Source organism: Castanea sativa, chromosome 10 (genome assembly GCF_040712315.1).
Source record: "Castanea sativa cultivar Marrone di Chiusa Pesio chromosome 10, ASM4071231v1".
Lineage (NCBI taxonomy): Eukaryota > Viridiplantae > Streptophyta > Magnoliopsida > Fagales > Fagaceae > Castanea > Castanea sativa.
The window spans coordinates 24601482-24612296 of NC_134022.1; the positions used below are offsets into that span (position 1 = coordinate 24601482).

Here is a 10815-nt window from a genome sequence, read left to right on the forward strand (position 1 = left end):
ATGCATAAAATTGTATTTCTTTTTTCCTTAAAGGTGGATGCCTATATCCAAACTTTTGTATGAATTGAAATTGTGTTTTTAAGACAAGATTTCAATATAAAATAAATACTATTGAAATTTTATGTTAGAGATATATAAATTTGAAACTATGTTTTTAAGACACAATTTATAAATAACATGAATAATATTATATTTTTGCTTGAAATTAGATGGGACAAGAGACTATATGTTATAATTACTAGCTTGTAATATCATACATATACATGGATATATTTAAAAAAATATACATTAAAATGTATAATATAATTCTTATATATATAATTGAAATATTATTGGTAGTCATTTATATATATATATATATATATATATATTTTTTTTAACTTTTTAAAAAGTCTCATAAGAATATTATTAGGTAGAAAATGTAAATTGTCAAAATTTTAAAAATTTGATACTTATTAATTTTAGACTATTTTGCTTTTGTACACAATAACTCACTTGGATGAATATTTATGATATTATTCCATATTTGACTTCAAAATTAAAAAATAAATAATTTATGACATATGATACAAAATTGAACTTCAATTATAGAACTTAAATGAATTTTCTTTAAGTTTTATCTATTAATATATATAGATATAGATTACACAATTCCAACTAATTCAAATCTAGGTTCTCAAAAAAAAAAAAAAAAACTAATTCAAATCTATGTTGAAACAGTTTAAAAAAAAAAAAAAAAATCTATGTTGAAACAACTTCTAAAAAAAATCTATGTTAAAACAATTTCGTTTTGTACACATTAAAAATTAATTTAAGATTTTTTGTCGGGGATAAAAGATTCTTTCTTAATCTATGGATAAGGTGTATGTACACAAACTTTTGCAAATTGGTTCATTTTAGACGTCACGGACTCGGCAGGAGTGTATTTTAAAGTCTGACGTGGTTAAATTTGATTGGCCAATAGACCTCCCTTTACGTGGATCTTTTAAAAGGGAGCCAAATCTCGCGTCAAATTTCAATGACACATTCCTATATTTGCATATTCTACCCATCTCAAAAATATTTACTACTACTGACTACCAAAAACACTAAGCTCACAGCACGTTCACCACACTGTGCTCGTCACTTAAACCAATAGAATTTCGCCACGTATTGAATCTCTATTCTGAATTTTGCCAACTTCTCACAACATTACAATTCTAATTGGCTGTCACCAATTCTACATAACCGACATGTCCACTCGTCGTTCATCTATATCCCCCAGCTTTTTAAGCTGACGCTCAAATTTCCATTTCCTTCTTTGGTAAAACCCTAATCTCCGCATTTTATTTCATCAAAATCTGAATCTCTCTCTCTCTCTCCTCGGTGGTCTCTTCGATCTGAGAGAAAAAGCAAAACGCTAGAAGATATCTGAGCTGCCGACGACGACGAAACAGTACGGCCGTTTCTAATCTCATTTCAATTTCGACATTTTATGTTATTTTAGGTTGATATTTTGAAAATTGGGTTCCTTTGATGCGAAAGCGAAATTCAATAAGGTTTTTGAGCGCAATTCAGATGAATCTTTGTAATTCTAAGGCGTTTCGATTTGATTTGTTTTTTTTTTTTTGTAGGTTTTGTGATCGCAGAGGAAAGGTTTTGGTTTGTTAATCTGATCGGAATTTTCAGTCAAATTTTGCGATTCTAGAATAAGATAACGATGAAAAACGTTGAGCGAATTGCGAATGTAGCTTTAGCAGGTTGGTTTTTTTTTTTTTTTTTTGGTGTTATTGCTGAGATTCGGTTTTGTGTGTAATTGTCAATTGCTTTTATTTAAAGAGTAAGGCTTTATGGTATTGTACAAACTGCAATGGAATTTAGGTTCTTGAGGCTGATTGTTTATTGGATAAAGATTGAAAATTCTTGTGGTTCTTGGATTGAATACTTTTCTTTTCATAAGAAAATGGGTATTGCGTTGTTGTTAAAATTGTGTTTGTTTGTAAGCACATGCATACACAGTCTTGAATTTCAAATTAAAAAAAAAGAAAAAAAAAAAAGAAAGAAATTTGAAGCTCAGCTATGGTGGTTCAGCTATGACTTTTTGTCATTTCCATGAATTACTTTAAAAGCGACGCCTTTTGCTAAGTGGACCTTCAAAGTCTTGCGTTTAGTGTGCATAAATTTTCATAACCAAAATGAAAATTTCACCAATTTTCTTTTTGCTTTTCCTTATAATATCACCAATTGAAAGCAATATTTATTAAGAAAAAAAAATTCAGCAATTGAATTATTATCCTTGTCTAGATAAAGTGGCTGTCTTACAAAATTGAATATTACACAGAATTCTGTCTTCATGTTTGTATGAACTTGGGGATGAGTGATTAATTTGCTTGTTAGGTTTTTTCTTCCACTTGTCTTTGTGAGTTTACCCTATTAGACCCTTAGTTTTGGTATGGTGAAAAAGAAAACCCAAGAAAATTTGCGCCAATGAGTTCTAGCTCAAATGACACCACCTCTTCCCACAATAATGGGATGAAGGGTGAGGTCTTGGGTTTGAAACCAACTTGTGTGCTTATCTTACTAATTAAAAAAATTGCAAATGTGTGTTCAAAAATAGTGGTGAAGCTATCCGTTTCTGCATTTGCTCCCTGGTGGCTGTTTTGGTAGTATTTGGTTGGCATTAATCTTTCAAGAAACTTCCGAAAACCTCCTTTTTTTTTTGGTTGAGTCAAGTGCTATGGGTGTTCTGAAATTGGTTGTGTTTCAAATGACTCTATGTTGTAGCCCATTGTCCCTGAGATTCTGCTGCAAAAATTTTATTTTGTTAAAAACTTCGTAGTGTATTTCTCATGTCCTTGAGATAGTGGAGCCTGTGGTTTTTAGACCAAATGGAATCTCCTCTCTATTAACATGGGTGGAGGCTGGGCATGGGTCAATCCTGTATGGGTGCATGAGTTGTACTTATATTTGCCTTATAAAAATGTCCTGGACATGATGGAACTTGACCTTAAGCAACTTATATGCCGTTTTCTTAATGCAGGTTTAACTTTAGCACCTCTTGTTATGAAGGTAGATCCAAACTTAAATGTTATTTTGACCGCGTCCCTCACAGTTTTTGTGGGTTGCTACAGATCTGTCAAGCCAACTCCGCCTTCTGTAAGTACAGCAGCACTAATATTCATCATCTTGACATCTTCCACAACGTTTGTTTTTTTACATCTCCAGATCAAGCTTTGTGAAATATGTTATATTTATGCAGGAGACAATGTCTAATGAGCATGCCATGCGTTTCCCTTTTGTTGGGAGTGCGATGCTGTTATCACTATTTTTGCTTTTTAAGTTTCTATCAAAGGACTTGGTCAATGCCGTCTTGACATGCTACTTCTTTGTGCTTGGGATCGTTGCTCTTTCGTATGTTCCTGTCACATGAGACTATTATTATTTATAATAATTGAAATATTATCCGCTACTTGTTTGCTTCTTTATCTTACATAGTCTCTCTTTTAATTTGTCAGGGCAACACTTTTACCTGCTATTAAACGTTATTTACCGACGCATTGGAATCAGGACGTTATTAGCTGGCATTTTCCTTACTTCCGTTGTATGTATTGTCCATGGTTTTTATTATCTTATAATTGTTATTGTGAATATTCTTGTGATAGTTGGAATCCAATCGTATTTTTTCATATCTGCACAAGTCTTAATATCACTAGTAAATTGATGCTAATATCTTTTTTAAGTAAATATTTGATAGACTATGCAAATATGGTACTGCTCTATATATTGTTATTCTGCAGTATGTTCAGAGATTTAATTGGGCCATAACTGTTCTTTGGTTTGGTAATGGATTGTACTTGTTTTCTCAATTACCTTCTCAATAATTTTTAGTTTGGCTTTGAACTTTGTTCTGAGATGGCAAGTTTGTGAGTATAAATTTAAGGACAAAGTATACTGACATCTACTTAACTTTCTCTTTAAAAAAAGTATACTCTGTGAGTTTCACATTGTGTATGCATTCCTATGGGCCATGCTAATCTTTCTATATATTTTGTTTGTACTCTTTGAATATAATGGAGTCATTCTGCATCTTGAAATAAGAAAGGAATTGAGGGCAGAAAGAGAGGGATGCAGAGAGAGATACTGTGTGTGTGTGCTGTGTTTTGTTTATTACAGTGTCATTAATGCCCCTTGTCGCATGTGCTCAATTAGTTAGAGTCTGAACAGCTTCTTCTTTGGACACTGTTTTAACATCTTTTTTGATAAGTCGCTGTGTTTGAACTTCTATATGCCAATCTTGTTCTAGTGCATGATAATTTTTCTTCTTTGATGTCTGTCATGATGTTAAAGCATTCTTATTGGTCTTCCACTCTGCTGAGTTTTCATTTGATCCGGTTGACTTTATCTTGCTTGTATTATGCAGAATGATATTTTTCCTTCACCTTTCTTACACAGCTTTGGACGTTGAGTTCACAAGGTCTCAGATTGTTGCTGCAATCCCTGGAACCTTTTTCTGTGCATGGTATGCTTCACAGAAGCATTGGCTAGCTAACAATATACTGGGACTTTCCTTCTGCATTCAGGTTTGTTAGCATCCTCTTAAAATGAACCTCTGTGTTGCTAGTGTCTGTATTCAATAAGAATCACCTTGCCATTACTTATTTGAATCTTTAGTTTCTTTGAAAATTTCCTATAGAATTTTATGAATTATGAATTATGATAGATAATTTCATGTATCATTATGTCTTATATTTCATATTATAACTATGAGTTTTACTTCTAAGCAATTTAGTTGACTCCTGCTTATTCCGCCATCATTTCTTGATGTCAAGTAACTAATAATGCTTGGTCAATGTAATTGTTTGGTGCTATGTTTGCATCATTTACACTCCTAGTATTCTTTAGGAACAAATCAAGGTAGTTATAGTTGGGTGAGACGTATATCAAGTTCCTGCCGTGATATTTATATTTGAAAAGGAAATAATAAATCACCTAAAATAGAGGGAGCATCTGGCACATGCTCCTGTTCAGGGAGCATCTGGCATGCGCTCTAGTTTTTATAATTTCTTTAGAAACTGATGCTCTTTAAGCATTTTGTTTGATTATTTCTTATCACTTTCCCATTGACATTAGGCATTTAATTTAATGTTATCATATGGGTTTGTAACAATGGCACGGTGCTTCATCATCCTGATATGTCCACATTTGTTTTAACTCCAACTGGTGTACGAAAATAATCTCGTTGAGATACTTTTATGGATTCTTTGTGTTATTCAACAAAGAGATTAATAAAGTACACAGAAGTGACAAAACATCCTGAACTTCAGGGATTAACTAAAAATACTAGAAAAGAAATGAGTAATGTTCAGACAAACATTGTAGTATTAATCGTTTGATCATGCTGATTGGCCGTTAACCTCCATCAAACATTACACTATTTCACTCATGCCAAATTGTTCACTAGACACATAAAGGAACCACATTCCAGGCTTTAAAGTTTCTTTGGCAATGAAACTATGTCGGAAAACACTCTTTCCAACATAACCCAAGAAGTTCCAAATAAAGCTGTTTACACAAAAGACCAAATATCTCTAGCCACCATACAATGAGGTAGAAAGTGCTCAGCTGAGTCCCTGTTACTCTTGCACATAGAACGTCAATCGGTAATTAACATGTTTTGCTTCTGTAGACTATTAAGTGTTATAGTTCTATCTAATGATGCTGTCCATGCAAAGAATGCCACCTTTCTAGGCACCTTAGCACCCCAGATACTTTTCAATGGAGAATTAGCCCTTATGGCACCTCTCAAAACTCAATAAGAGCAAACATCTAACTTCCCTGCTTTTTCTGGTTTTCAAGCTATACAATCCTCCTTCGGTCAAACCTAGTACTCGATCCTCCTCTAGTCTAGAAGGGAATTTGAGTTCAATAGATCAAAGAAGTTATCCACAAACTTCAATTCCCAAGCTTAAGGTGACTAGTTAACCAAGGATTCCAAGCATGATCACCACCCAAATAGGAAGCTTTATTTAGTCAATATTGTTATGAACAATTTTAGATCCATTTTTTGTTTCATGTAACTGACTGGGTATGATGATATGATAGATTTCATTTTTTATTATTTGCAGGGAATTGAGATGCTTTCTCTTGGGTCTTTCAAGACTGGCGCCATTCTTTTGGTAAGACGTGGGACTTTGGATTTAGTTATTTCCTACTAATTAGTGTTACTTTTGACTTTATACATAGTCTAATGTATATTGTGCTTTCCCCCTTGGTGCTAAATTTACCAAAAAGAAACATGTACTGTGTGTGTGTGTGTGTGTGTATTCATATATATCATATATCTCTATGGGTTGTGGCTAATAGCCTTGTAGCTCAATTCTCACATTTTGGTGTTTTCAACTAAGACGTCCAGAGTTTAAACCACCCACACAACCCCCCCCCCCCCCGGCGGCCCCTCCCTCCTTTTCTTTCCCTAAATACTGAATTATCAAAAACATATCTCTATGGGTTGTGATAATATTCCCCAGGTTGTTCTTTTTTGCGAATATCTTGTTCCTAAGATCTGTTGCTGTTAGGGGCCTGCCAATTAGCTGAGCTGTTTGGTGCAGCTCATCAGGGGCTTGCCTTGGCATGCTTATGAACTAAGCCTGTATTGTCACCCTTTTCCAGGCTCATAAAAAAACAAGCGAAGCCCGAAAATACATGGACTTATTCAATTTTTGGCCTCCCCAAGTATGAACTAAGCTTGTTTACAGATCCATAAGAGAGATAAAAAATTAAAGCTTGCTGTAATTAATCTTACATTACTTGTTGAGACTATTGTCAAGTCGTGCTTCATGTTGATGTGTTAACTGTAGTTTTCCCCTTTTGATAATCTTCCTATCTCTTGAGTTATACATTTCTTCTTGAAATATTTTGCAATTTTCAGATGTAATACATTAAGAATATGCTTCCTGTTGCAGATTGTCTGACACTGTTGAGATGTTGTATGCCTATTCCTTAAAATGCAATTACCATGCTCAGATCATATTTCTGTGTATGTGTAACTTTTCCTTTTCTCATCTATTGCAGGCTGGACTTTTTGTGTATGATATCTTCTGGGTTTTCTTCACTCCAGTGATGGTTAGTGTTGCAAAATCTTTTGATGCTCCTATTAAGGTTAGTAATCCACTTAATTGAAATGTACATGTACCCTATTAAAATTATTTTTAGTCTTCTGAATTCTACATGTGTTCCACTGCTTCATATTTGTAGTTGATGCTGCCTATCATTCTAATTACCATGTTCTTCAATTTATCTGCAGCTTTTGTTCCCTACAGCAGATACTGCTCGACCATATTCTATGCTTGGACTTGGTGACATTGTAATCCCTGGTAAGGTTAAGCCTTTAAGTTGGCTGTGCAGGTTATGTATGTGATTTTGTTACTAAAGTCACTCGGGTCTTAGTGTTGGAGGATTATGCGAAATAAGTGGGATACATTCATGGCTGTTGCAGACCTTGAACGTTTTTTTAACACCATTACTGCAGATGCTGTCTATATCCAGTGGTGACATGAATAGCTTCCCTTGCCTCTGGGATTAGTCTTTCAAAATCTTGTGCATCATTTGCAGCTAAATCACTTCTAGTGTTGAGTTGAGGCTTTATGCTCAAGGCACATGGGGAACTTTTTGATTGAACTGCCCAGAACTGTCTTTGTTATGCTTTTTATGGCACATTTATAAAATTTGTGAGCACCTTCCACTTGAGAGCATATGTTCTAGGACCCATTTCTACACTGCATTACCTAGTTTGGCTTTATTTTTGCTCTCTCTCTCAATTTATTCTTTGGGTGGTGGATGGAAGTTGTCCGGCAGAAAATTTTCAACCTCCGTTTTCATCTGAGGATTTTTTGAAAAATTCTTTTGCCCTCAATTATAATTTATAATCTAGAATCAATTTGCATTCACTCCAGGGTGAGAAGTTGAGCATATCTACCTTTTAGGTAAATATATCAATAAAATTTGCCTTTTTACTATGGCAAGGTAGTTCTAGTAAATTTTGATACAAATTACGCTGATCAAGTGATCAATGTTCTGTCTGGTTCAACAAAACTGTTTGGACGCATCTTCACCGTTAGGAAGTAAAATGAGCACTGAAAATAACTCCTATGCCACAGTTACCTCATCTATGTATTGGATGTTATGTTAAGTCTCTGGGCAGTCATTGAAATGTGAATTTCTTCAGTTTATAGCTTGCCAATGTGTTTAATGTGTGCCTCATTCAAATCATTTTTTTATAAACTTACACACGGTTTTGTATTTATATTCCCCTTAGGTATTTTTGTAGCGTTGGCTTTGCGATTTGATGTGTCTAGAGGGAAACACAGCCAGTACTTTAGGAGTGCATTTCTGGGATATTCTGTTGGTTTGGTGCTTACAATTGTTGTCATGAACTGGTTCCAGGCTGCACAGGTGACTATTGCATGTTCTTTATTGTATTCATCTTTATATTCTACTTTTCAGAAATGTTCCCTCACTTAACTGCTTGATTCTGATGGTTTTTTTTTTTTTACTATACCTTCCAGCCTGCTCTATTGTATATTGTACCTTCTGTCATTGGATTTTTGGCGGCTCACTGCATATGGAATGGTGAAGTCAAACCGGTTTGTTCATCACCCTTATATTAATTAGTCTCTGCTATCTGCACAGATTGTCTCATTTTAATCTACCCAATCAATATTATATAATTACATATGCATAAAATAGGATTAGAAACTTGTCCTATAGAATCCATGTTTGGTATAAACAGTGACAAACAAAAAATTATGCATGGCCAACAGAGAACTAAGCCAATTACATGCAAGTCTCTTATTTCCATCCCTCAAAGTTTGCATGAATTTCATTTTTCATCCTTAATCTTTTAAAAGTTCTTTTTTCTCTAAAATTTTTAAAGAGTTGTTTTCAATACTTTAGAGGCAAAAAAAAGGGACCAAAAAGAACTTTTTTTTCAATAGATTAGAGATGTAAAAAGATACTTTCAAAGTTTAATAACAGGAAGTGTTACATCTCTGTAGTTTAAGGACGAAAAACAAACCTTTTGAAGTTTAGAAACGAAAAATGAAAATCATGTATACTTCAAGACTGAAAACAATAATTTAGTGAAGGTGAAAATTAGGGGTCTTGGTCTTGCCAATAAGCTTTTAGCTCAAATGACACTTCCTTCTCTCATAAGAATGGATGCAAAGTGAGGTTGCAGCTTCTTCAAAACTCGTTGATTGCATGTGAAACTTACTAAGAAAAATAAAATAAAATTAAAAAGAAGAAGGTATCTTGGTCACAAAGTTATAGTTAAAGAAAAAGAGCTCAAGGTTTTAAAAATGATCAGAATTTTATTGTTGATAATTGTCTTCATATTTTGTTCAAAAGTTTAGCGACCATTGTTGTTAGAAACGCATGATCATTATCTTTTTTTGTTGAATAAGATCATTATCAACTTAAAAGAGTTGTTCTCAACCTTTCTTCTAGCTGTGTAAATGGTAATGTATGAGTTGAGATCGCTGGCAAAATCTCAAGTATTATTCAATCATTCTCTACGTTAAGTTGCAAATCATGGCCAACAGAATGCTGTTTATTATGTTCTCCTAAATAATAGTTGAAATCATACTGCTTAGAATGCTTTGGTTTTCTAAAATATGAAAGTCACAATATGTAATTGCTCATGTTGACCATGCAAAGCTTGTCAATTTTAATTAGTTGATTTTGTCATATGGTCATACTTGGTTGATTAATGTACAGTTTTCTTTGTCATACTATGCAGTTGTTGGCGTTTGACGAGTCTAAGGCTGCTAATTCATCCGAAGAAAGTATTGACAGCGATGCTAATTCTAGCAAGAAGTTGGAATAAGTTGCAGAGCCCTGGACTCTGGACTCTTCCACCTCAAGGAAAGAAATACTTCTCTTCTCTCTTCTCTCTTCTCTCTTCTCTGAGGCCCCCAAACACATTTAAAGCTTAATCATGGCTAACTTATTCAACTTCACACCGCTGTAACAGATTTTGGGATTAAGTTATTAAGGAAGAAATAATATTTTAGCCTTTTATAACCTAATACAGCCGTTTTTTTTTTTTTGAGTTCTTTCTTAATGGAACCCAATACAACCGTTTTTTTTTTTTTTTTAATATCTTTTTCTACTGCCCCGTTTGGGGGTCTTAAGAGTTAAGAGTTAACATCACCCAATTTTTATTGCATACTTCTTTTTCTTTTTAAATCTTATTTCCCAACCCTCTTTTTCTCTTAGCCTTCAAGAAGTTACAGACTTTGTGGTGATATGTTTTGTGAAAGGAAAAACGTTTTGGTTTTCATGGATTCATATTTGTTTAAAGTGTAGCATTTGCCAAATTACAATTCTACTCAAAAAAGAAAATGGAAAATAGACAATGACAAAGGATGAAAGGACAAAGGACATAAGGCTGCACAACATAAGTAAAATTGACCTTAAGATGTTGAATGCGATGACCTATTTACAGTCTGTAATTTATATTTATTTATAATAATCTATTTTAATATTTTGTTGCTTCTAGGCCTCTAAACGTATAGTCATATAATCGATGTTAATCCATAATCAATCAATTCAAAAACTAAACAAAAGATATTCAACGTCTATAATTACTTCATATAATTGATCTTCTCAACAACAACCAAAAAAAGAAAAAAAAAGAAACAAACAAACAAACAAAACTTCACACTTTCTTTTACCGATCAACTCATTTTGGTCAAGGACTCAAGGCAATACACAGCAAAAAGAAGTATGTGTGATTTTCAATGTGTCAGAATTACACTCATATTATTTGTGAAGGAG

The 10815-nt window shown here is 33.6% G+C and overlaps 1 protein-coding gene across 1 annotated transcript; it reads left to right on the forward strand.

Annotated features, from left to right (window-relative positions):
• The first annotated feature begins 1258 nt into the window (after positions 1–1258).
• LOC142613341 (signal peptide peptidase) lies at positions 1259–10064 on the forward strand. Its single transcript, XM_075785651.1, has 12 exons — positions 1259–1435; positions 1614–1739; positions 3020–3135; positions 3239–3390; positions 3495–3580; positions 4432–4559; positions 6105–6155; positions 7051–7137; positions 7283–7352; positions 8294–8430; positions 8544–8621; positions 9776–10064. The coding sequence occupies exons 2-12, from the start codon at positions 1700–1702 to the stop codon at positions 9860–9862; spliced, it is 1032 nt and encodes a 343-aa protein (XP_075641766.1). The 5' UTR covers positions 1259–1435; positions 1614–1699; the 3' UTR covers positions 9863–10064.
• Positions 10065–10815: the final 751 nt, after the last annotated feature.